This window comes from Phasianus colchicus, chromosome 3 (assembly GCF_987193195.1).
Source record: "Phasianus colchicus chromosome 3, bPhaCol1.hap1.1, whole genome shotgun sequence".
In the NCBI taxonomy this organism is placed as follows: domain Eukaryota; kingdom Metazoa; phylum Chordata; class Aves; order Galliformes; family Phasianidae; genus Phasianus; species Phasianus colchicus.
Window position 1 is genome coordinate 74,733,716 of NC_143438.1, and position 27,579 is coordinate 74,761,294.

The following is a 27,579-nucleotide window of genomic DNA, read 5'->3' on the forward strand; positions in this document are numbered from 1 at the left end:
AGGTCTGCACTGAGCGTGTCCATGTGGGCAAATAACTGGGGAGGGTGATGCTGAATGTGGAAATAAGTTCAGACCTGCTCCCATGTGTCATTGGAAACATGTTCCCATCCTGCTTGCTGCTTGGCAGCGTGACTGAAGTCCATCTTGGACTCTTAACAGAGTAATTTTGTTCTGGTTTTGTGTTTCTTCCTGGATGTAGTTGCTACCTTCGTACTATTTAGCTTAAGCATACAGTACTGTAACAGCAAAGGGCATTTATGGTTTTCTGTGTGATTCTGGGAATTATACTTAATTCTTTCTTTGAGGGCCAAACCTATTCCCATCAACTCATGAGGAATAGCAATTAGGTTACAGACTGCTAATTTTTTTTTTTTTTTTTCCCACTGCTGAGAGTCTGGATAGAGAATCTATTGAGATGAGTTTTCCAGTGTTAATCATCAAGGAATGAATGGAGAAATGAGAATTTAGAAGTGTTAAAAGCTTGTACTTTTCAGATATCAGACTTGTTCTCATGGATATTCCCCATGAAATAACCTCTTTGCAGAGAAAGTGGAAAGTCAGCATGCAGAACATTGCAGAACTTAAAACCACAGCTTAGCTGAGTGGAGTAGGGGTACGAAATGGTTATTCAGTCCTGTAACACAGGGGTCCCTCAGTGGTGAGACTGGCTTGGGATCAGAACAGGAGGGAGAAGGGGGTGTTCCCAGGTCACTTCCCTGGCTGCAGTGGTCACATAACCTCCTCCTTGGGCTGGGATCAGTAGGGACATCGTTCTTGGTTTGCGGGGACATGTGAAGGGGAAATAATATTAACCCAGCTGACACTTGTTGTCAAAAATTTTCACAAATATTAATCCAGTGCAGACCATGATGGTTCCCAGAAGTATTTTTTTTTCTGTGATTACAGATCAACCAATTAACTTACCTTTCTTGCACATGCACGAAAAAATGTTTTGAAATGCTGATTAGGAATTAATCACAGGATGAATTTTCACCTGCTTTCTAATCAGTGATTGGGACAGTAGTAGCTAATTGAAAGGAATGGACTAGTTGGCTCGGATGGCCCAGTGTACAGGGATGCTGTCCTGTTCCTTAATAGCACCAGCTTCATAAAGAAGAGAACTGTTGCTTATGAAATATTTAACCACTGAAACCCTATTAAGTGCATGTGAACTGAGGAGAAGTCAAATATTGCAACATACAGGTAAGCTGAGAATGTCTCCAACCTGAAGATTACACATCTGCATAGTTCTGTTCATTTTCTAGTAGTTTGAGACAATGGTGTATTTCATATTTCTGTATTTTATTTGCTCTGTAAAGTATACTTTTGAGTTTACTTTTTTGTATTGTGGGTAATCTTGCCTCCTAGGATTGTTCAGCTGTTGAATTTGTTTTCTTTCTGGCCATGTAAAAGATTTTGTATTCTGAAAATCTAGCGATCTGTGCTGTCAGTGCAGCGATTCCATTTCCATTAACTCCCATGGGGGTAATGAATGAGTCAGGGCTGCAGGGTCAGTGGGCAGGTTAAACTGTGGCAGGTCAGGGAACTTTGCCGTGACCTGTTCTTAATTTTAAAGTCTGCTGCTGTTTTTGTAGGCAGCCAGAACAGCCTGTGTGCTGTGTGTGTGCCTGAAGTACGCTGCTGAGCAAGACCAAGTGTGGCCCGATACGAAGCTGCCAAGTAATGCTACTTCTGCTCAACTCTGTGTTGTGAGCTCCATTTTTTTTTTTTTTAAGCTTCATTTTTTGAGGAGATGTCACAGTGTTGGTTTTTTTTTTCTCTGTTTTGGCATGCTTAGTATTTCTTTCAATGTTAATGAATCACCAATTTATTTTAATCTTTTAAATCACTTCTACATGCTTAAGTTATTTTGGTTTTGAGTAAAAACAAAACTTCTAAAAAGCATCTGATTGTTGAACTAGTCTTTGTCCATTGATTTGTGCTTCAATTAATTTCACTTCCTCTCTGAGTGTTCTTTAAAGGAGGAATAATCCATTTTAGTCATTTAACATGCTTGATCTAGCTCAGGTTGGTCTTGCACTCAAAAAGAATGATTGCCCAGAAATTGCGAGGATCCCAAACCTGCAGTCATTAGTAGGCAAAATTACTCTGCCTCTTTAATGGAAGCTCCTTGGTACAGGTGGCTGCTTGGGCCAATGTTGTGTCTTCTGGGCTGCAGATGGTCTCCTTAGTTTGGTTCTCCTTCATCCCAATCATCTTTGTATTGATAACAACCCCTCTGGATTGAGTGCAGTGCATTTTGGAGACCTGTTCATGCTTCTGGGGAGGATGTGATTGCTGGCTGTGGAAGATGAAATACCAAGAGACGTGGGCTGGGATTTTTCTGTTCGTTAAACACTTACCTTCCTTTGTAGCTTAAACAACTGTCTAATTGAAGCAAAGATGTTGCTGATGTTTTAATTATGACCTTGGCAATAAATCCTGAGGAGTCAACACTTTTTTAAAATAAAACTTGCAGTGAGACAAATGCGTATGTGTAGTTTTCTTTTTAACCCTACGTGTAGGCAGAACAGCATACAGATATTAGTGAATTTGGGCTCACCTCTTCAAAACAAATGCTTTCAAGCACTAGGAGGACTAGGGCTACATTTCATTTCCACATCTTTCTATAATGAGCACGGGCAGGAGTGTGTATCAGTGATCTAAAGTTTGTTAACTTACCCAGCTTGGGTATCTGCCTTTTAGATGTTTTTTTCTTTTTTTTTCTTTTTTTTACGTGGTCACCATAGTCAAATTTGTGCCCATGGATTTGTAAGTACACTTTGTAAGACGTGATATGAACAGCTGCTCTGAATCTGCTTTATAGCAGTGGCCTCATAGCTGCCTCGAGAGTTGTGCAAGTGTAAGCTAATCTTACAGAGGGCTTCAGGCCCATTGAAACACCAGTAAATGATCACGCTCTGCCCTCCTTCGTTATGTAAAAACTGAAGGAGGAGTTCCAGCTCCTAGATGTGGCTGAAGTGGGTTCCCACATATTTTGTCATAGCCAACAGCACATGGGTGCTGCTGGAGATCTCTGCCTCTTTGTACAGGAGGAAAGCTGAAGCAGGTTGGTTTTCATCCCATAAAACCCCCAGTTACAGCATTCTTCAGCCTGGTCTCTGGTCTGGACAATTAAGGGGTCAGGAACCCAGGTTGCAGTGTGGTACATGTCTGCCCACAACGCAGCAGTCTCTCTGGCTTGTGTCTCATAGAATTTGCATTCCCCCCAGGTTTCCATGTTGTAGACAGTTGCCCTGTGCACTTTCTTATCATCCAAAAAAAATGAATTTATGATAAGTATTCTGTGACCTTGATGTGCTGGGCTGGGAGCCAGGACACAACAGTCTGTCTTACCTTTTCCAGTTATTTGACTGGCATTACAATTTGTGTACTTTATAACAGCTGTGTGGACCAAAGCTCATATGTGAGCTCCTAAAGCAACAGTTTGAAGAAGGTACTGCATACATGTACCTGGTGCTCTTATCTCACATGTGTCAGAACAGGCAGATCTCTGAGACAGGATTCCTCCCAGTCCCCTACTGCCATACACGTGCCATATGTGGCGTGCTCCCTTCAGCACCTTGCAAGTATGGGTGGTGGAAACCCTCATATCTTACATGGGGGAATAAACGAGTCTGTAGGGCTATGTAATAGAGCACTTTGATTCTTTTTTCTTTTCTTTAGTTTGTTCTTGGAACAAACACAGTGTCCAAACAAGCAGTCAGATCCCAAGGAATGCCCAAGATGTGTCTGTTTTCTGTTTCAAGGGTGAATTTCCTGGATAAGACAAAAGTTGGGGGCATCTATAGGAGATTTTGTTCCCCACAACGCTGTCTGGAACAATGTGTAATGCTGAGCATATGGTAGGGGAGAGTGGGATGGTTGTACAGTTCCTACAGTTCCACATTGCATCTGGGTCCATCCGTGCACTTGGGTTCAGGGTTGCTCTCAGCTACCCCTGGCATCTGTGTACATTGAATTTATGAAAAAGGAGACTGAGTATGCGTGAACTTTGCAAATCCAGTAGAAAGCTTGTGTTCATCAAAAAGGGAAAGGAGACTGGCAGGCAGGAAACCTTGTTTTTCAATAAAAAGCAAGCTGCTCATCAAGCTGCCTTTTTTTTACCACTTTTCCTGAGTGTACTGATGAACTTTTATGGTTCCATCTTAAGTTAATTTACAAATTGCATTGAGCTGTGTGAGATTTCATCTGTAATAGGATTTTGTAGTGCCAACTGCTGGCTGTTGAAAGTTGCTCATCTCCGATCAGAACGAGGACTTGAAAGGCCAAGCCCTTAATGTGTTGCCCTCAGGATGGTTGGGTCCTGTACAGTGTTCCTCTCCAACTCGTGCTGTGGGATTCCAGATACTGCAATGAGACAAAGTGAGCCCAAGTTTGGATGTCTCTATTTATATGCTACGTTCGCAGAACTTAGTTTTATAAGCCTGATACAAACTAGAACATCGCTAGTGAACAGTTTGGAGAAAAGGATTTTGCAAATTAAGGGTTGTATGAAGCTTAGTCATAAATACTGAAGTGTCAGGGCAGTCTGGCCCCTCCGCTAGCCCACGCCTTGGGAAATGGCTCCATCCTTGCCATTCTATACGTTTAGATACATAGCTGCCAACTGCTGTTTAACAAAAGACAAGAAAAGCACTTGGCATTCACTGGGATCTCATGGGACAGCTGAAAAGGAAGCTTGTGGCTTTCACCTACCAGGTCTCCTCCCTCACTAAATTTCACCTCCACAGTAGATGTGGTGTGGTGTCAGAGTGCACAGGCGTGCCGCTCTGGCTGTTTAGCTTGTATCCTTGCAGTGGGCAGGCCTGGATGTGGGAGAGCATGGCTGGGGCCGGGCTCCTGGCTTGCACTGGTAGGCATCGGGAGGCTTTGATGTGCCTGGTATCTGCTGCACTTCCTGTCCTTTCTAGCCAATTGAAGGGGATATTGTAAAGTATGGCTCTTTTGGTTAGGGGGAGGCTGGTCTTCTTGGAGCTGTGCCTCTGTCACATCTGGGTGACCCGATCCTGGAGGTTCGGGAGCTGTGGAACAGCAGAGGGGACACGTGCACATGCTGCAGCCTCGGTTCTCCAGGCAAATGTTCCCTCCATACAAACGACCTTAATTAATAGAGAAGTTTTCTTACAGCGAGCTCGGTTGTTTTGGCTGAGTGCTTTGCGTACAATCTTTGAAATGATTGACTATGTTAAATCATGATAATTAGGTCTGACCATTAACCTCCCACAAAGCTGATTAGAGCTGGAGGTGGGGGGGGGAAGGGGGGAAGAGGAAGTTTTCTATTTTTCTTAGTACTTTTGTTTCAGTCTGTTTGCAGAGTAAACACGACAAGCGTGTGGGTTGATTAGCTGCAGACCATCTCTCTAGTCAGAGGAGGAGTTACTGAGTTTTTAAATGTGAAAACCTGGGGTTTAGGGAAAATGTGCTCTGGGAGGCCTTGGGCCTCTGCACGCATGGCTTTGTGGTGCCTGCCTGCTGACGTGCAGGCTGCTTGCTCTGGAGCTCCTGTAACTTCACTTCCCAACGCAGTCACCCATGACACCTGTGTGGGACAGCACTATCTTCTGATTGCTGTAGGATTGGCTTTGCTGAGCTGGGGTAGTGCGGAGCAGCTCCTCCCCTCCAGCATTTCTGCGTCTGAGCGCTGTGTGGCTGTTAGAAGGTGCTTCCAAAGGGTATCTGCTGTCTGCCTGCAGTTCGTAAAGCAGTTACGACTGCTGTGTGGGTAATAGAGCTCGGTGCAACCAAAGGCAATGCTGACGGTGAGCTGCAGGCACTCCGTGTGAGCTGGACGTTGTGTGCTGTGCAGTGCCAGTGCTGCAACTGAAGGGGAGCTTTGTTGAGGAAAGGAGAATCCTTGCATGGAAAATGAGCAGCGAGCCAGAGAGAATTGGCTATTCCAGAGTGGGGACGGGCCTTCAGCCACCCCTGGCACGAACAATGGGGCTGCTGCAAATCTGATTTGAGCCGCTAACAATAATGCATTGAAAAGGAAAGCAGACCTCGCAGGTCTCTCTGTCTTTCCCTGGGTCCCTACTTTGTACTTAAGTTTTTGTTTGCTCTAGCAAACCCACGGCAACATAGATCTATGTGTGAGTACAGGGAGGGTGAAAATCCTTAGAACAGACAGCAAAAGGTCAGGCAGAAAGAAAGGCCCTCAGGAAAGAAGGGAAGCTTCCAAAACTCCAGGTATTTCAGATGAAAGGAGAATATAATCTGAATTGTAATCACTGCATGTATTTTGTGCAGCTATGACGTACTCTCTTCCCCCAGAATTCATAAAACTCTGCTCCACGTATCACATAGATTATTTTGTTTTTCACTGAATAAAGAAGCCTGTAGCCAGTGCTCCTGCACCATGGAGATAGTGATCTCACCCACCCCCTCCTCTTCCCCACAGGCCAGGGGTCATGCTCTGCTTCACGTGGAGCCCACAGCTGTTCCCGTGGCTGAGGTCAGGCAGTGGGCTGTTGGTTCTGGGGCTCCCTGCGAACAGAAGCCGCTGCATGGCCCTCCCATAGCGTTGTGCAGCCACCATGGTGTGGCCTGCAGAGCTGGCACTGTGATAGCTGCAGGAGAGCAAAAAGGGAAAGCTGGATACCAAATGGTTCCTATGTAGAAGATAGCAAGAAATGGCTTATAAAAAGCTACAGTGTATTCAATTATTTATTTGCCGTTTTTGGATTTGTATAGGATAATCTGTTAAAAGTTTCATTCATTGGGATCTGTGTAACTCGAGCCGTAGATCTGGGCAATGCTCTTATATGTGCAGCAAGCACCCTCTTCTTTCAGCTATTGCTCCGCCTGTCTGTTGCTCTGCTATCTTGTGTAATAGGAATGCTGCTTTTTTTTTTTTTTTTTTTTTAATCCATGAGATATTGAACATTTTTACAAAAGCAGATTCAATTATCTTCATTTATGTTTTCATTACACTGGAAATTCCAGCTACATCTGCAGCAGAATAACCTCTCCCATTAGACTTGTTGGTACTGGTCAGTTTGTACTACTTTCCGGATGGAGGAAACTGCTCTATTGCTAATCCCATTTACTAATGGTCTTCTGTATATTTACAATGGATCTGTAACTGCATCTGATGAGTGATAAAGTGGGAACTGAGCTCAAATATGTTGACTTATTATGTTCCAGCCACTAGACCCTTTGCTCATACCTTTGTTATTGAAAACCTGCCTGAAATTATTGATGAATTGCATTCCACAAGCAGAAAATAGCTCAGTTATAGGGTGTACCCTGTTATTAAATACTGAACCAGGCTCAGTTTAGGTGAACACCAGACTAGCATTACATACATTTTACTTTTTTTCCATTTGTGTCTTACTGTAATGGATTTTAGTTAATTTCATTTTTCCCAATCAAGTGTACAGCTAACAAAAATATTGATGCAAAATTGTTCTTGTATTGTAACTTCCTTTTTTTTTACAATTAGTTTTAAAATATCTCAATAACTCTTAACTGTTAAAATATATTTGCATTATTATCAGGGGTTAAGTTCTTAAGATACCTAATATTGTTAAATATTTGTGTCACCGAGTTTATTACAGAGACACTTGCTTGATGTAACATGTCACTTTCATTTAGCTATGTGATGTTCTTTGACGTGCCTTGTGAATTACGAATAAAGTAATCCCTCCTGGATCACCATTTTATTCTTCCTGTCTATGCAGTAACAAGCGACTTGTGGCCTTAGTGCCAAATGACACTTCATTCAACACCAGACGAGCCTACACCAGCGAAGATGAAGCCTGGAAGTCGTATTTGGAGAATCCCCTAACAGCAGCTACCAAGGCCATGATGAGCATAAATGGTGATGAGGACAGCGCTGCTGCCCTTGGCCTATTATATGACTATTATAAAGTAGGTAACACCATCGGTATTCCTCCCTGCTGCATTGGCAGGGGCCCACTCTTGTGGGGCATCAAGAGCCAGTTTTCAAAGACACAACTTGCTACACGTTGTTTTATTTCTGATACTACGTCAAGTGTCCTTTCCACTTTAGGAAGCCTCCCTGAGGCTGTTCTCAGGTATTTAGTTCTGGAGAGAAAAAACGAAATCAGAATTCTCATATCAAATGTGCAGGCATGATTTCTTCTACGGTACTGCATTCTTCCTCTTACCTTGGAAGAGCCTTGGATGAATAGTCCTCCTTTATTTGATGCCCCTATACTTGCAATACTAGTTTAGAAGTGGAAAAAAAGGAGACCTTGTCCATCTGTAGGTTTGTCTGCTTTTATGCTTCATTCCACAGATGTTTTAATTTGTTCTTTGGCTGGAGTATCTCTCATCTGACAGTTTCCCATGTTATTTTTATTTGTACAATGATTGCAGTAGGCTGTGTACAAACATACAGTGAGGTCTAGCCCTTGCACTTGAAGTTTGCGGTCTAAATAGAAAGGTGGAGAACAGAAATGGAGCTGGACACAGAGCTGACTCAATGTACAGGGTAGGCATTTACATATAATTTCAGTCTATTATCTGGTTTAAAGCCCAGGGCTTTATCTTCCACTTTGATACCAACTTTCTTTTTCATATATTTCATAATATAAGGCTATGCCAAAGGATTCTGCTGAAGTTGGAGGAGAACCCTACAGGGTACTTCTATCTGTAATGCAGAAATGTCACTCTGAAAACCAGGCTGACCTCTTTGTGCTCTGGAAACAAAATCTGTGATGCCTACTAAATGCTAAAATCTGGAATTGGGCTTTTCACTTAAACTAGCTTTGTACTCCTCAAGCCATTGATGTCTGACGTGAACAGATGACCTTCTTTGAAAGCCAACAGAATAACGCCAGCTCCGCTCTTAATTCATGAAGAGGTGGCAGAAATGGATATTGAAAATGAAAAACCTCTGCTGTTAGTATTTATTAGCATAAATGCTTTTGGAGAATAGGTTTCTCAGTCTGCTACAATTGGTAGACGAGTGTTGAGGAGAGTTTATGAACAAGATGCCATATGCCAACATTAGTGTTAAACATTGTTTTATTTCATTACTGATTGTATTTTGAGAGATGTTCCATTCTTTTGTCTATTGCAATGAGTAGGGAAGGGTTTTTCCCGGTGAGAAAGAGGAACGGTCCTGTTCTCTGCTTGGCAGAATTACCAGAATCTGTGAAGTTAATGTGGACTCATACAATTCAGGATGTGTACGACCATCTGGAGTACTGGCTTCTGTCCTAGCTATACCCTTGAATCTAGCAGTTCATTATTCTGCTGGATTTTTTTGTATAAAAACAAGAACAGCTCTTTCCCTTCCCAAAACAATGTTTCAGTAAATATGTCTGTCCCCAGTTCCAGACAGTTGCAAGAGCTCCAGGGGGTTCAGATGGAATAAGCTATGTTAATCTCAAAGCCATTTCTAGCATTCAGTAATTGCCACTTCTGTCTTAAAGTGAGAGAAAAGGATTGCTCTTGATGATGCTCTCAAACAGGAAGTTAGAACCTAGCTTCAAGCTCTGTGCCACACTGTGGAATCGTAGAGGAGGATTTCCTATTCACAAGACTCTCAAATTGCTCTTATTTATCATCTGGTTCGTTTATTCTAAAATGCTGGTAATGGTGGTTTTTTTGAAGTGCTTTTCCTTGTCAATAGGAATTATTAGAATATACTATTTTTTTTTCCTACCTTTTCCTTCTTCTTCTACTGATTTTTATCTAAACTGACTCCCTCTTTGGGGATAAATATGTGATAAATATGTGAATAGGAATAAACAGGTGTGAGCTGTGGCTTGGATTCCACTTCTAAAATTCATGAAAGCGGTTTGTTAACCAGAAGGACACTGGATAGGGAGAGAGGATGTCCCTAAGAGGAGGAAAGGCTCTGGCTCGCACTTCTAGACTCTGCTGTGGTCTTGCAGATACAGTACCTTAGGTACTGTAGTGCACTGTAATATTGTTTTTTTCCCTCTAAATACAAGTGTTTTCCTGATCTTTTAATAAAGTATTTAAAGATAACAGGCATGACTTTAGCCCATCCTTAGGTCTGTTCTTGCTCTTTAATGATGAATTAACTGCTGTGATGGTGTGGCTGTACCATCTCTTGGAAAAAATAGATGAGAAGTTTTAGTTCCAAAATTGCTGGTTTAGCAGAGGAAAACACAGCTAAGGCAGCAACTTTGCCCTTGGTAATTTCATTTCAATGCTGACCTCAGAAAACCAGTATGTGGGAATCTGTAAGCCATTTGGTGTTGATTTGACTCTGTCTGGGGGCCAGATTTGACTTTATTCTCATGGCTGCCATTGCACTCAGCAAAGCAGAAGTCAGTGTTCTCTGATGACATGCCAGCATGCCCTGACCTCTTCTCATGCTAGTGAAGAGAAGGATTTGTACGCTTCCCCTGGTACAAGTTCTGCATCTTTCCGACTGCTCTGTAACAGGAGGACCTCACAGCTGGCTCTTGTGGTTTAATTGAAAACTTCCTCTGAGCTACAGTGTTCTTCACACAGTGCTCACCAAAGCATCCCCTTTTCATTCTCATAATTTGTTAAGCAGTGAAGTCTGTGTGTTTGGGAATGTAAGCTTAGATTTTGACTTTGCTTTCACCTAGTTTGATATTCCAGAGATAGACATGTAGGAAAGAGCTTTGCTCCAGATTTATTTACCCAAGAACTAGAAGAAAGCCCCACAGTCTCTACATTTTTTCTCTTTGAAAATTATCTTGTTCCCAGTAAGTCTCCCAAAGAAAAACAGCTCCTTGCATCTGTGTATTAGACAACTCTTGGTCTTTCTAGTTGTTACAGTAGAGCTAACTGAAGTTACAAGTACCTGACAGTTGCATTTACCTGACCCCATGCCTGATGTTGTTCTCAGGTTCCCAGAGATAAAAGGCTGTTGTCTGTTAACAAAGTGAATGATAATCAAGAAGACCAAGATAAAAGGTACAGTATTATTCAAAATCATACACCCAGATACTAACAGTGTTGATCAGTTGTGAACTGAAGGAGCAGTGATAGCTTGAAGGTCTCTGGTTTTCTTCCAAAAGATACAAGAATGAAGACTATCCGGGAAAGCAAACTTTAGTTCTTACTACTGTCAATTTATTAAAAAATAGAACAGGATTATTACATACGCAATTTGCAAAGTAGAGAATTTTCATAACTTGTGTTTTATTCTTCCACTGCTGCTGAGATTAGTAAAGTCAGATTACATTGACAGTTGGCTATTGACTGCTTTTCCTTCAATTTTCTTAGGGCAGAAACTGAGTAGCTTGGCTTCAGTAACCCAGTGTGTATAGTTTTATTTGACATAACTGAGTGTCTACTCATAATCAAATAAAGTAACTATTAAAATCATTCCCTGAGAAGTTCTTGTCACTCTTCTCAGATTTCAGCCCTCCTCAGCAGGCTGGAAGTTGTAGAGTCAGAGGAACCTGATTGCCTGATTCCTGTTTTAATTTAGATCTGTGCACAAGGGAGAGCGTATATTTAATGAGAAATAACTAATTTTTTGCTATGCAGAATTTCTCAGCGTAGCTAATTTTGGACAAGCCTATGCATCTGTACTAGTATGCGTTAGGTGAAACTTTAAAATAGGTAGTAGTATAAATCCATTGTTTCAGAACAGAATGAACATTTTTTGTGGAACAGTTTTACTTCTACTAACCCCAGAGAAACTCCAAAGTTGAGTGTGATTGTCAAAACTGGCCTCAAGTGAAAAGCTTGAAGAGAGAGGAACCCTAATGTCAGAGCACATTTCCTGGGTTGAAGACAAAGCAGAATGTTAGACCTACTAAAAGGTTTATAGGTTAACAATTTTGTGTCAGTGCAACTCCTGTGAACAATCTGTTTGTTTTCAACAGTGACCACAGGCAGAGACGTGGGAATGCTGCTGGAGGTTACCTTGCAGCCAAGATCTCGTTACTGATCTACTCTGATACAATAGGATTCCTGTGCTTGTTCTTTCAGAAGAGCATTGGTATCCGAGTCACACAAGCAGTAGTGTCTGGAAAGAGCATACAGCATGTGGATTTTGCTGTTCCTGCTATTTCACATGCAAATTTTCTACTGTTAGTAGTCCATACCTTGTGTTACTCTTTGTGCCTTTTTGTGCCTAAGGGTTGTTGCACTCGTAGATTGACTTCCCATCCAAATTATAAGCCAAGGCAAGTGTCATCCCAGATAGGCAGAATTGATCATAACGAGTCCTACCAATTATAAGTCAAATCGAGTGTATCGTCTTTCCCAAGCTGTTGAAGAGTTGGGAATCCCTCCGCCTGCTTCACCAGTCGTGTGCCTAGGATTTGTTAATGTACTACTTGTTATGGCAATGGCTTATCAGTGTCGAAAGCGCACAGATCTCCTTCCCTGCCATCTAAGGTCATTAAGCTATTTAAGGAGGAGATTTACTTTATCTGGCCAGTTCGTAATGTTTTTGTTTTTGTCTCACAGAAATTGTCTCAGTTCCACGGAAGCTCAGAGTAATTTGAGTGGGGGAGAGAACCGTGTGCAAGTCCTGAAGACGGTGCCTGTTAACCTTTCCTTGAACCAAGACCCATTGGAGTCATCCAAGAGGGAGTACAACACAAATGTGTCTGGCAGCTCCACGCCAATTACAGGGACTGCGGTGACTGTGATAAAAGCAGAAGAGTTCACCCCTGTTTTTATGACCCCACAAGCACACTACACGAGAGGAGAAAATGAGGAGCACCGAGGGGTTATTTTTGAACCGTATGAAGTGTCCAACATTGCTCCCCACACCAATTATCTCAAAGATGATCAGCGCAGTACTCCTGACAGTACATACAGTGACACCTTCAAAGATGGAGGAACAGAAGTAAGTTTTTGATCTCAAATTAGCATCTAAGAACTCAATAAAAAGCTGTAAACAAGATAAGGGATTTGAGCTTGTAAACAAGATAAGGAGACTTGAGCTGTCCACAAAGGCCATTGAAAGAACAGTAATGTTAGTTTTAACAAATTCAACTCTCCTCTTTGTCGTGTTGACATCTGTTTGTGCTGATTGTAGGGGAAAATCATAAGGTGTTTCAGAAGACAGTTTTTAAGTTGTTTAGTGGAAACTTGAAGAGTTACAGTTACTGATATTTTGTCTTGGAGGATATTGTAGCAAGTAGAAGATAGATACCATTCCCAAGGAAGATCAGTTGTCCATTAACTAGATCTGCCTTCAGACCTTTTCCTAACTGTAAGAAATAGCACCCATTTTGTAACTGGGAAATTCTTGATGTTCTTCTGAAAATGCAAATGAGCAATGTCTGTTTGCTGCTAAATAAACATAATTTATTCAAAAGCTGTCCATTACACTAAGCTCTGCTCTGCAACATCAGCAAGGAGGTGAAACTAGTCGGATTAGGGGAATGGAGAGATTAACAGGCAGGGAAAGACTAAGATGCTTGTATATGTAGGGGAATGATGAGGAGAAGAGAGAGAAGGCTTGTCACTATTTTACACTGTTTTGCTGAGACAAAGTAATTATAAAACTAGCCTTAGTATGGTAAGTACCCCCTGGCTGCTTTTGCCTGCAGCAGAATAGTCCAAACAAGTCAGAACTTCAGAAAGGTAGAAATGGTTTAAGGCTGACAGTGCTTGTGTGAATAATTAGATGTACTAGGTGGTAAAACTCTCCTAAGATTTTCTTCTCCTCCTCTATGAAATGCTACAAGTAACAAATGAAAATAGGAAACAAGCCACATTAAGGGTAATTTGGTCTTACTTGAATGTTGGAGAGGCTTGTTATATGTTTGTGTACGTGTCTGTTAGAAAAGTAAATTGTCTCCACGTAAGCATCGTGAATGAGGACATCTGGATGTGACATCCATTTTAAGATAGAGAAACCCATTTAGGTCAACTAAATGAATAATTAATGGGAGAATTTAGATTGCCAATGAAAAATCAGTAAAATCAAACCTGGGATTAGAAACACAGTTCTGCATTATCAAATTGCATTATTTCAGCTATTTTTCTTTGTTACTGGTTAATCATTCTTTATGGACGTCTGGTGATAATGCACACATGGCTTTCCAGGGGAGCAATTGCAGCTCAGCAATTCCATTATGCTGATTTGTTAGGGGACGTTGTGCTGGAAAAAGGCAGTCCTTGCTGTGCACTGTCATATCAAGCATGCACAGTGGTGGTGAGCAGAAAGGGAGCATACCTTTTGCCGTGCATCCCAAACTCGATATTATGGTGTCAGTAAAATTTTGTTTAATGTTTTTTAAAGTTGCTGGTTATTTGCACAATGTCTTTTAAAGCAGTACGATACTTGTCATCTGGGCTTTCTCTGCAGCCTGTGGAGAAGGAGGCAGCTCACACCTGATTGCTTGAAATGGGTGGAATGAATTCCAATATGGCATGCACGCCTCCATCTTAACTTACAGGGGGACTGAGCTTTAGCCAGATCTCCCCTGTAGCTGCTTTAAATTTAAGTGCTAATATGGGGCAGTTTTCACTGTAATTATCTCATCATGGTTTAGATTTCTTGTAGTAGCTAGTGCATGTGGATCCTTGACTTCTCATTTTGAGGAAATATTCCTGGCTGATACATAATAACTTTGCACTTCACTTCTATCATACTGGATATCTGTTGTGATGCTTCTGGAAACAAAACAGTTTTTTATTGCTGAGCATTGATCACAAAATAAGTCCTGGAAATTAAATGTAATGATCCATCAGCAACTGAGAATCACTACTCGCACAGTAGAGTACAAATGGGCTCATATGTTCAGGAAGGCAGAGTATAAATCCTTGATCACTCTGCACAAAAAGACTTCATTTTTGAGAATTCTATCTCCTGATGTAATTTTTGTTTTGACAGATGTTTTCATTTTGTAATGACTGACTGAAAGTTTTTGTTTATCTAGTAAAGTGTGCGTTTCGCTCAAAGGAAATATTGTATTGAAGGCAAAATACTTTCACAGAACCACAGGATGGCTGAGGCTGGCAGGGCCCTCTGCACCCCTCTGGCCCGCCCCTGTTCCAGCAGGAGCACCCAGAGCAGGGGGCCCAGGCCCACGGCTGGGTGGCTTCTGAACATCCCCAAGGAGGAGATCCCACAGCTTCTGGGCAACCTGTGCCAGTGCTCCAGCATCACACAGCACAGCAGTGCTGCCTGGTGCTCAGAGGTGGCCCCTGTGCTCCAGTTGGTGCCCATTGCCTCCTGTCCTGACATTGGGCACCTCTGAACAGAGCCTGACTGTCTTCATTGCCGTCCTCTCTTCAGATATTTAAGGAGACTGATGAGATCCCTCTGAGCCTCCTTTTATCCAGGCTGAGTAGCCTCAGTTCTCTCCACCTCTTCTCACAGCTTCAGGCCCTTGATCAAAGCCTTAGCCTGCATCACTACACCTACTCAAAATAGCATACAGCAATCTAAATTTGTATCAACATTTCTTTGTAAACCTTAAGGACAGCTGGCCACACATAATTTTAAATAAAGCAAAACAAAACAAAAGACACCATGAAGTCTTTAGGAAAACTGATTTCTTCTGAAAGTCTGCTTATCTTTGAGATGGGGTATGTTTTTACAGGTTTGTTTTAGAATGGATTAATGTGCAAGCAAGGGCTACAGCAAAGCAGAAAGTGTTTTTCAGCTGCATTTCTCTTGGTTATGAAAAACTCCAAAAGCTTAGTATAAATGAACTTTATCAATTCTAGTGTAAAGACCATTTAGTCTTCACTTCAGTTTTTAGGGATTTCAATTTTAAATGACTGATTTTTTTTTCTGGAGGATTCTGAAGTAAACGCAGTTTTGCTTTTGCTTCTACTTTTTGTTTGTTTGTATCAAACTATACCTAATTATTGTTTTTATTTTTCAGAAGTATCGCAGCGTGTCAGTGGGGGCTGAAGAATACATTTATGAACAAACAAGGTATGGCATCAGCTTTGAAATATGTTGGCATCATCATATAAGGGTTATCAAGGAAGTGCTCCCTTGTCCATTTCCCACCCTCCTTTTTGTCACCCTGGGACACTTGCAGACCTCTCTTGACACTGATCAGCATTGTTCTTCCCTTCTCTGCATGTTAGTTTTCAAATCTGACCTGTGTGTATCTTCACCTGTTACCTTGGTTTGGGTTGAAACTTTTCTCGAGCCCCTGAAGTTACATGAGATTAAATCTGTTCAGAAGAATTCTCCAGATAAAGGGGCACGGCTTTGACAGCTGAGTCATGGAAAATCTTCCCCACCTTTTCAGGATGGCAGGTTGCACAGCTCTGATGTCTGAGGTGGCTGAACTAACTCTACTGACCTTTTGAAATTTCTGTCTTTTGGTTTTTTTCTTCCAACTTTCTTAGTTACTCCTTGTGGGTTTTCTGGGAAACCCTCTGTCTTTTTACAATGCTTGTTATTATATTTTAAGTTTACTTATAAAGTCAGTAAGGCATTTAAAGCCATGTAAAAAACGAAGAGTTTTTATAAGTTTTGGAAAAAAAAATTAAAAACTGAAGTTTGAAAGGAAAACTGACCTTCCTGCTAAGGACAGAAAAAATGCATGCACAGAAAGGGCAGATGCTGCACAGTCACTTAACTATGAGAGATTGCTATCAGTAACATTTATAAGCCAATGCTTAATTTTAATCTCATGAATAGTTCTGTTTATATCTGAGAGATTATACATGTTTTAAAAAACAGGAACATGCCTACATTATTTTTTTTCCTTGAGTAGGCACATGATTGCTTCTGTAGCAGAGGTTTCTTAGAGCCTGATCTTTTTTCTGAGCAATATTAAAACAATCATTAACTTCAGTGTGCTTGGAACTGAATTGTTGTGTGGGCAGTACATATGAAGCAGATCTGTAGCAAAGAGTGCTACAGACTTAGACTGGCTGTTTATAAAATCAAATCCCAAAGCATTGGCCTTGCAGTTCTCAGGCATTCAGTCTTTTCTGCTATGATGCAGGTCCTCTTTGTACTGTAACGTCCAGATACACACTAAGGAAAGAAAAGTCTTCTTTCCTAGGAAAGTAGTTGTAGGTGCTCAGACATTAAAGCTTCAGATTGAAAGTGATGAATATGAAAGTAATTGAATACTTGATATAAGAGTCCTTAACTACATGGGCTTTAGTTAAAACCCATGGTGAGATTTAGAATAGCATTTTAACCATTTGAGTGGCTGAAGTAAACTCCTGCTATAGTGCATGCTCTGGTTTGCCAGCTGACAGCAAGAAGAAATTTCCCAAGTAGTAACACAGAGATTGCACAACTGGCCAGGGGCAGCCTGTCTGGGGTTTACTGTTAATGGAGATTTAAACTTTTTGTGCTTTAAGATTTGCTCCTAAAAGTGAAAAGAACTAAAGCTAGGTGTTTTCTTCTGATTCACTTTTAAAAGAAAACTTGTAAAACCTTAATTGCATATTTTCTTTAAATAAATGGACCTCCTGCCCCTCCTCTTTGTATTGTTTCTCTGCCTAGTGCTTGAAAATAGCAGTTGGACTTTCCGTTCTTCATGTGCATCTTTTGCAGCAAGTTTTGTTCTGTTTTTACTGAATTTCTGTTTCTGTGGCGCTACTAAGTGTAAATGTCTGTGGAGGTAGGTGATTTCCTGATTAATACTGTAAATTATGCTTCATTCCCTCTTGGCATTTGATACTTCTGGTGGGATATGCAGCCTTGTTCTTTATGATAGTTCTTGGTTCTTTCCAGAGAAAGTAAAAATGAGGTCTTTGATCCAAGATACTTACAGTTCAGACAGTTTTATGCTCAATTGCCAGACCTGATGAAATCGAAAGAAGAAATCTGCATTTTTCAATACTTGTGTGACATTTTCCAGGCATTTTGTTTGTTTCCCAAGCCCTTTGCCACGTGTATGTACTGTATGAAATATGTAATGTGTGGGGACAAAGAGGAAAGGAGAAAGTGATATGGAATTCATTGTTGTTTCTTTCCCTGTCCTTTCAACAGCACTTTTCAGTATACACTAGAAGCTACCAAATCTCTGCGTCAAAAGCAAGGGGAGGGGCCTATGACCTACTTAAACAAAGGACAGTTCTACGCCATTACGCTGAGCGAGACGGGTGACAACAAATGTTTCCGGCATCCGATCAGCAAAGTCAGGGTATATTCCAACTTCTTTCCTAGATGGGAATGGAGCTCTTCATATAAATGTAGTTGTGGTTGGTTGGTTTTGAGTTGTGTTTTTTTTTGGTTTTTTTTTTTTTGAGGAACAGGACAGAAAAAGCGTACTCTTATGTCTAATTTAAAGGTGGAAGAGTGATATTGCTGGTAGTCTCAGTATTAGAGTTAATTGATGAGTTGGGAGCTAATCAATTATATATGCATATATATCTACCTTAGTGTATGATTTTGGCAGAATGATCATAGCACAAATATTGCTACTGGCACTGGTGAACTTATCATTCCCTGATTAAAAAGAAAAATCAGAGAACTGCCGTATTTGCTATGTAAGTCCATCTTTACTTGTGTACTACAGTCGGTGCTCTCCAGTGTATTTCAGATAAAATGTGAAGAACTGAAGCCATCCTTTATGACACCAATTTTTAAATAGTTACACTGTATAAGTGTGAGCTTTCACTTGATGTCCACCTAGAAATATGCCAAAATGGATGATTTGCATCTCAGATTCTGAAAACAAAACTGAAGCCGGGTGTTCAGCAACATCTGCCTAGTGAGCAAGCCTCCTCATTTCCCTGGTGATGTTTTTGAGTAAGCAAATCCTAACTCAATAACCTTGAAATGAGCTATGAGCCTCAGAGTCGATGCCCTGCAAATTTCACCCTGAAGCTGGAAGGGCTGCATATGTATGAGGCTGCAAAAGTGTTTCCATCCAAATAAATGTTCCTTAAAAATGTTGTGACTTTAGTCACAGGAACCAATGAAAATCAACATGAGCAGTGAAGCAGACAACAAACTATATCATAGAATCATAGAATCATTTGAGTAGAGACCTTTAAAGGTCATTTTGTCCAACTCCCTTGTAATAAACAGGGACATCTACAGTTACACCAGGTTGCTCAGTGCCTGATCCAGCCTGACCTTGAATGTCTCCAGGGGTGGGACATCCACCACATCTCTGGGCAACCTGTTCCATATGCTTCTGTCATACATGAAGTTTAGTGACACGCTTTATAACAAGAGGCAGTGATTTGTAAACCTGAACAATAGTTAATTTTTGGCCTGGTTTCCTAAGGGCATGAGCTTGATGATGGTTTCACTGTTGACTGAATCTGGTATAAGACTTCCCTACTGCTGAAAAGTCTCTGCCTCTGACATCCACCCTTTGTGGTGCCAGCTCTGCCATTTCTATAGCTGAAAAAGGAGTTGGGGATCTGATCTGGCTGTAAGCCAATCCTTGTAAGTTTGATTCACTACATATACATATGAGTTTTGAAGCAGCAGAAGAGATGGACTTTGTAAAGGAGAGATTTCTTCTAGGAAATATGTGGTTTAAAGAAGATTATGGAATCACACACAACTTTCACAATCCTGTTGTGTTTACCAGGCGCTCATTCAAGCAACTGATTAATTTATTGCCAATTTCATCCAAACCTGACAGAAGGGCAAGATGTTTGAAGGTATTAAGCTTCTGCAAGTTCAATGTATATGGTTCCTAGAAGAAAAAAAAAAAATAGCGCTCCCCTTGATGATGAAAAGCTACAGTCTTACAGTCTGAGCTGCCAGTTCTGGTTAGTGTGTGAGCTGGCCAACTGGCACATACCTGCTGGCCAGTCAGTATGCATACGCAAACTCAAGACTCATCCATGTCACGTGCTGCTTTTTACCCATTCAGCAATAAGACAAGATGTATAATGATGTCAGTTAGCTTTTGTAGGTCACAGAGCACATGAACGGTTACAGTGGTGAACGTGCATAGGGACATAGGTCATGAATCAATTGTGATCCAGTTCCTTACTTACAGAACAGCTTGTTGTTATTTTTATGAGCTTGGTGACTCAGGGTTAAAGGAAGAATAGGAACAAAAGAAGATGTGTAAAAGTGATTTTGTTGTTTTGTTCTCCGTTATTTCTTTTCTTTGCAGGTTACCTAGCATGAGCACTCTTTCATTGTTTTGTATTTTTTGTTTTCCTTGACTACAGCAGGGCTTTTTGAAAAAGCTTCTGTTTCTCATGTGCTGTTTTGTATAATGTTTCAATCTATTTCCCTTGAACCCCACAGTTTAAACAAAGGGAATCCAGAACTTGAACTGAAAAGCTCAGTGAAATCCAGCAAATATTCACACTGAGTTTGTCATTACGTACATGTATGCAAGAGTTTTGCTCCTAAGAAGGATATTTGGACATGTTAAAACTGTACATTCATGGAAGAAGATGAAGAAAAGCATCAACATTATCACCAGTCATGCTCAAATACTTATATTTTGTGGAATAAAATTTGCTTTAGGTTTTGGTGGTTGCAGGAACTTACCTATTACCTTTTTTTGTCAGGACATTATGTAACAATTATGTTACCCACAGAAAGCTTCTCCTTTTAACTCCCAAAAGGTACCAAATGAGACTTCTCTCTGAAGTTTTTGTTCCTCCATTGCATTGTCACCAGTATTCCATGCACAACTAAACTGCCTTTTGAAATTGTCCTACCTTTACTCCTAGTTAAGTCTGAGCTCCATTAAAACACAACCACTATTTTAAAACTACGTTTCTTTAGTTGTGAAATTTTACATGCAATTGCAGTATTGGACTGTAATAAAACCAGTGATCTTTTATAATCCAAGCGCTGTGGGAGGGCAGTGATTAGAACTGTTGTGTTTCTGACTATTAATTACATATTAACTAATGCACCCTCTGCTGTTTATTTTCTTAGAGCGTGGTCATGGTTGTTTTTAGTGAGGATAAAAACAGAGACGAGCAGCTGAAGTACTGGAAATACTGGCATTCCCGGCAGCACACAGCAAAGCAGAGGGTCCTTGACATCGGTAAGTATGAGAGAATGTTTTGGAGAAGACTGCAGAGTGTGGAATTCTCTGGTGCCTTTCACGGAGATGTGGTGAAATATGTTGGCAATGGCTGTGTGGGTTACACCCTAACTTTTAGCAATGACTTGTCCCTGCTAGGAAAGACTGTATGGTCTATGAAGCAGGAAGGAGACTTGCAGACGAACAGTCCTCAGCAGTCATGGAGTAAAGCTTCTACTTGCAAATGTACTTAACAGTGTTCCCCCTTTTGCTGAGAAGTTGGTGTCTGTGCCTTCTCAGGAGTGGCTGGAGCATTTCCTTTTGCTTCTCTATGACTGGTCCATTCTTCAATCCAGTACCAGCCCACATAACAGTTAAGTTAGCAAATGTGACAGAAAGGCTTCCAAGAAGATGTAAATGTTTCAGGGCTGTGTTGCTGCAAGGGCCTCACTGCTGTGTGGCCTGAGACTTAAGATGCCATCATTATGGTGACTGCAAATATGCACCCAGGACTCTTCCACCACTTTGTCAGTGTTGGAGAAAAGTGAGGAAGAGATGCTGAGCTCTGGTGTGCTATCCTGAGAGACCTGTTTACTGTTCATCCTGTCTAATTTGCAAGCCCATCTTGATCAGAACTGCTCTATCTGCGTGCTTTAGAGATTAGAACACAAGAAGAGCACGTACCTGCACAGGAGCCTAAAGTTGAAATCTGTGGGAGTGTCTAGACATCAAGCAGTTCTCCCCTCCCACGTACAGTTTACACACGCAGCCATCTGTGGCTGATCCCGGTCAAAGGAGATGGTGAGACCAAAGCAGACAAAATCTATCTTGTTTTCACTGCCTGAGGGAACCAAACCATTGAATGACAGGAAAGAGAGGGAGCAAGGGGGGGGAGGGAAACAGAGAGAACACTGGAGAGTGTACTGTAAGACTTCATGGGGGACCAAACACCGCCAGCACTGGGAAGTGGTTCCCAGAATGGTCCTACTCATGCAGTGCCTTTTGACTTTCAAATGCTGCACCCTCCACTGAAGTTGGCATAAATCAGGTGTGTTTGGTCAAAGCCACTGGTCTTCTATTCCAGCATCTCCTCACTGCCTCTTGTCTTATTATCATGGTTCTGGCTGAACAGTTTCCCCAACTTCTGTTTTTCTCCTGTGGGGGTATTTAAGGCAGCAAAACCTCCACCTCAGCCCAGATGACTCCTGTCATGACACATGGTAAAAGAGCCAATATATTATGTCACAGCTGTTTCTGAAGGCTGCCTTTGTGCTAGTCCCTACAAGTTTATGGTGCTAACACATACCTTTGAAGGGATGAGCTCCTTCCATTGCTGTGCCAGCACCTTCTGGCACTGCCACATCAGTGTTTCATCTGTGGTGTGCAGCACACATCAGTCCTCATACCCAGCAACTCAGCTTATGGTACATATTCTGTAAAACAGTGCTTTGAGCTGTGTGTTTACCCGTCTTAAAGCAAATGTCTTTTATGTTGCCATTAATTTGAGATGAAATAGATCTGTGCTGACTTTTGAGGCACTGTGGCATGTTTCCTTTATTTGGACTGCAAACATGAGCAAAGTGCAGTGGAGGAGTTCCTGATACAGACCTGAGAACTGCGAGAGCACAGTTTGTTCACTTCAGCACTTTCAGATGAAAGGCTTGAATGCTGCTCAGGTAGTGCTATCTTGAGAACATCTGAAATGCAGCTTTAACTTAACTTATTTTTTAAGCACATTTTGTTTCGCTTATGACTTGCATTGTGGATGTTGTTAGGATGTGAGGGCCCCAAATGCATCTTTCATATAGGCATCAGCCTGCATTCAGCAAAATCTTCAATTTTTCTTATGGGTTGATCTAAATTGACTTTGCTCTGAGGGATAGGCTTGATACCGCTAACTTCGAGTCCCTCCTAGCCTAAATCGTTGTGTCATTCTATGCAGATTTTCCTTTGAGTTAAGAATTCAGCCCAAGGTACTGGGAGAGCTCCTGTAAAGGAACACTGCATTAATGGCCACACCCTGTGTAGTTAACGGAGAGAATTAGGTGTTCATGAGCCAGATTAGCAAGTACCAGGATACTCCCTGAGGAGCCATTTAAAGGGCCTGGATGGAGTTTTGTTAAGGGCAGGGGTGTGCATCGAATCTGTCTAATCCTCAGAGGATGACCTGATGATCTCTGCTGGTAGCCCTACTTCTCTGTTCTTTGAGCCCTCACTAATTAGCAGTATACAGAGGGTTACACAGCTATTAGGCGCCTTTCAAACTATATATCTGGGAATAGCCATTAACATGTATACTTTATTTCACAAAGTTTATAAACATTCATATTATTTTAACTTCATATTTGTAACATATATTTAACATCTGCGAGTCCATTTTAGTTGTTTATGAGTGCACTTTACATCCAAAACATGACTTAGCAGCAAAAGGATTACATGAATATGAAATATTCTAGTTCTGCCTGTTCAGTCCTCAGGCAGGAATGACTCTGCTGCTTGTGCTGCTTCTTCAGTGGTTCAGGTCTGCTAGTCTTCCTTCTGTGTATCTTGGAGATCAGAGGCAATAAGGAGGCTTATTCCCTCACTTTGGACATGCAGGAGTTACTGCTGTATTTGTTTTGCGTACTGTCTGGTGCTCTTTTTGATAGGAATGGTGGTTGAATGGATTAGATTCTGTGTGGATCTGCAGATGCATTGATATTAATAGGATAATTATATACTTAAATGTAAGTAAGTCCTTAGCGCTTGAAGACTTAAGCAAGAAGGAATTTAGGCTTTTAGCTGTTGAGGATTTTTGTGAAGGAGCAGCAGTTCACTCTTGTTACCAGCGGGAGTGAGAGGTATTGCTGAATTTCCACACTGCTGTGCTATGACGTTGGATCTCTTTTAAAATGAAATGAATAAAGAATATTAGGTTACATCAAATCAGAGTAAGTACTGTAAATTGACAAATACTGGAGTTTCCAACATGAACATAAATAGTGATTATGGAAGCAATACGTTGGGATTATCTGTGCTCCAGAGTTTTACCTATGTATTTTTATGCGCTGTATAAAAAAGAGCTACTACAGTGGTATGTAACACATGACAGATATTAGCTCTTAATGTTGAAATCTGTTATTATTTAAAATGCAGCTTACCCACCAAAATGGGAAATAATTCCTTTAGAGCTGTTATCTTGTATACTGAAGTACCTCAATTTTGTGTTTTTGTTAGCTTATAGCAGTAGAAGAAGAAAATTGTAGTCACGCTAATAACTTTCAAATATCCTTGGGTGTAAATGCTTTCATAATCTATTGAGGATTTTTCTTTGCTTATCTGCAAATTGAAGGAAATGGGAAGGCATTCTGCTTTCAGCAGCATGTCACATACACAGTCCATGGGATTTGTGTGTGCGCCAATTGAGGAAGCAGGTGTGTGTGCTGGGGGAAGGGAAGGGCTGGTGGAATGCTCTGTTCTGACAGCCTTTTATGAGAAGAAAACATGTGTCTTTACAAGACATCTTGTTCATGTCTTTCCAAAGTGCACCTACACAGCCCACTCACATACAGCAGTCAGCTGCACGAAACACTTTCTGATGAATCATAAATTTAAGGGGTGGGTGGATGTGTGCACATGAATATTAAACTACTGTGTCTTCTAATTCCTCTCATTTGCATTCCCATACTGAATTTAGATAGTGAAGCCACTGACTTTGGTTTGAAAGGGGATTTGAGTTCACAATGGGAATGAAGAACACTTCAGACCTCCCAAACACCACACGCAGTTGCTGCATCACCGAATGTTTTATGCTACGCCTGTGGTCAGAGCAGTGAATTCTCACCATATTCAAAATCACTCGTAGATCCCAGGCACAGTTTCACTTGCTCACTGAAACGCCAGCGCTTCAGATGAGAGAAAGTATGGTGGTTGAATGACTCCCATATGTTAAATCATTCCTACAACAGTATTTTTGTTATAAACGCTTTTAAAACAGTTATTACCTGTACATTGTTTTTAGAGACCAATAGTTCATCTTTGGAAGGGCAAAGGAAATTAATTTTGAAACTACTTGAGAAATGCATTCCATGTGTTGAATACAAAAATATCCTTAATGTAACTGAAAACAAAGCGAAGAATCAGCATGCTTCTGAAGCACAGATTTAGGCAAATGTTAGAGTGATTGGGATTGCCAGGTTATGTAACTTCAGCTTCTCAGCACTGAGTCTGATTAAAGCCCTCAAGGGATTCTGAGGAAATGTGTGGATCCCAGAGAAGGTTGGAGCATTTTTTTTTACCAAATCTGGAGGTTCCTTTAATCGAGCAGACATTACCTCTGTACAAACAGGACTTTCTCTTCATCTGCTATCAGAGAGAACAAAGTGTGTTTAAACTGGCAAAGGGAACACAAAAAGGGACTTATCTTTGTTTTCAATTAAAGAAGAGTGGCAAATTTCTTCCTTACATGCTTTTTTTCACTGTTACTGTTTGGTTTTTTATTATTATTTAAATTTTTTGGTCATCTTTGAAATTCAGACTCCCTCCCTCTTGCTTTTTATTCCTTCTGTAAAGCTGCTTAGTTGGTAATAAAACGTCAACTGCCACTTGGAAGTAAACAAGGAGAGGATGCAGACAATTGTGGTCAGACAATACATCTTTTACATTTTTTGTTGTCCATTTTAGTATCATACATACTTTGGAAAAAGGATCTTTGTTTGTTTTGTTTTATAATAGAGGTGCAGCACCCAGTGCAGTAATTCTTGAGTAAGCTGAAACTGTTGGGTGAGAAAAGTGCACTGCTGTTAGCTTGTTAGAAAGCTTCCTTAGGATTTACCATGAGGTCATTTATTTATAGCAAGCCTTAAACAATCCTTTTAAATGTTTTAATAACTTTTAGTTAATTTTGAATTCTTGGCCATTGCCTCACCAAGATAATGAATGCACCTACTATTTCCCACTGCAATCACAGGTTCTTTTTAGAAGAAGCAGTATTTTGCAAGAACAATAGCAAGTAATGTACTCGAGTTGCAATATATTACCTCTTTGCAATTAAGCTTATTAATAACTTGATGTAAATAAATATAGTAGGTAGTTCTGATCCAACAGAAAACACAGCTGTAAAAGCAAAGGTCTGTTCTGTAGTTGTACTATGAACTGTAAAAGAGAAAGTTCAAAGCTTTTTTGTGAGACTTTGTTATTTCTTGCAGCTGATTACAAAGAGAGTTTTAATACCATTGGGAATATTGAAGAAATTGCCTTCAATGCCGTGTCCTTTACTTGGGATGTCAACGAGGAGGCAAAGGTAAGGAAAATCCATGCAGATTATATCCCTTTATAAGTATCATCCTTCCTCAGTCACTGCTGCACTTTTTTTCTATTAAACAAGGAGAATAAGAAGGGAAGGGAAGGTGAAGGTCTCCTGAAAGCCAGTCAAATGGTCTTTCTCTGACCAGACGGATTCTGGCCATCCAGAACAAGGAAGATGGTTTGTCAGAGCTGTCAGGATAACACTGATAACTGCATATTTTGATAATGTTACACAGACCATTCTTGTAATTGGGAATGAACATATTTTTGAGGACTGATCCATTGTGGTTTGTTTTGTTTTTAATGGTCAAATACCCTGCATTCGGATTGTGAATGCTACAGTGAACCTGTAAACCAGACCAGCAAAGCATATTATTAAGTGCCCTGTAGGTAAGGCATCCGAAGAGTAGCAGAGTGTTTCAGCTGCATGGACTAGGGCAGGAGAAATGAAAAGCTGCAGTAATTATAAGAACAAGTTTTCCTCCAGAAAGCAAATAGCAAGGGAAATTAGGCTGCGTAAAATGAATGGGGTTATTGCAAGACTCTCTGGGTCTCAGACATAATAAATTGACGATACTGTCACTCTTGATACTGTTTTTGTGTTTAACCCTGCCTGTGGCTGTGGAGTTGCAACTTGATGATCCTAGAGGTCCCTTTCTATTCAAGCCAAAGTGCCCAGCATTCAGGATGTGCTAAGGATCAATCAAATACGAAGACATCTTCATGAACAGTTCCCCACTGAATTTCTAACAGAGCAGTGTCATCTTTGTGAGACTGCAGAAAATGCAGTGTGGTAGCACTAACACTCACTATCCTGACCTGCTGATTGACGGTGCTGAGCTCTGTACTGACAGGGATTTTCACTGTCAATGTAAATTTTGTTAGAATAGAGCACTACATAAAGAAAAGGCAGTAGTTTTGAAAACTGACTTGCTCTTTCAGAAGGTAACCTTTATGAACAGTTGTACTTGGCCCAGTTGCTAATAATGCTGTATTTACTCACATAGTGATTACATTCTCACCGCCCTAGACACTCCCCTGCTATGTGATTCCATTTCCAAATACAGAGGTACATTGTCCTCCAGTCAAAACATATGACCATTGTATGCATGTGGTCATTGTGCCAGCAAATGCAGCAGTTCATTTGGGATTTCCAACATGATTGACTTTCATAAGGACCTTCACAGAAGCACTAACAGGGCTAAAGCATGGCAGTGCCATCTCTTCCTCCCACCAGTGATCACCATCCCATTGCCAAGCTGGCCATTTTTAAATACATTTGCATTTTCAGCCTCCAGATTTAGCAAGAAACTATGTTGGTCAAGAGTTGAGAAAGTTACAGCCATGGATGTCAGGTATTATCCTCGGCCATTTTGTTCTAGTATTGCACCACTCGTTCCTTCCTCAGCTGCCAAAACACTGCGAACACAGCTCTCAC

At 41.0% G+C, this 27,579-nt stretch overlaps 1 protein-coding gene across 4 annotated transcripts in view; it reads left to right on the forward strand.

Annotated features, from left to right (window-relative positions):
• Nucleotides 1-27,579, forward strand: part of GRHL2 (grainyhead like transcription factor 2) — a 63,917-nt gene that overhangs the window by 3,207 nt on the left and 33,131 nt on the right. For 3 of the 4 annotated variants that reach the window (XM_090137851.1, XM_090137852.1, XM_090137853.1), the window contains exons 2-8: nt 7,704-7,893; nt 10,844-10,911; nt 12,421-12,805; nt 15,804-15,856; nt 17,888-18,041; nt 20,765-20,876; nt 26,042-26,136. In XM_090137851.1, coding sequence (XP_089993977.1) covers nt 7,704-7,893; nt 10,844-10,911; nt 12,421-12,805; nt 15,804-15,856; nt 17,888-18,041; nt 20,765-20,876; nt 26,042-26,136 — 1,057 coding nt within the window. The remainder of the gene's footprint in view (nt 1-7,703; nt 7,894-10,843; nt 10,912-12,420; nt 12,806-15,803; nt 15,857-17,887; nt 18,042-20,764; nt 20,877-26,041; nt 26,137-27,579) is intronic. The other variant, XM_090137854.1, reaches the window with a different exon arrangement.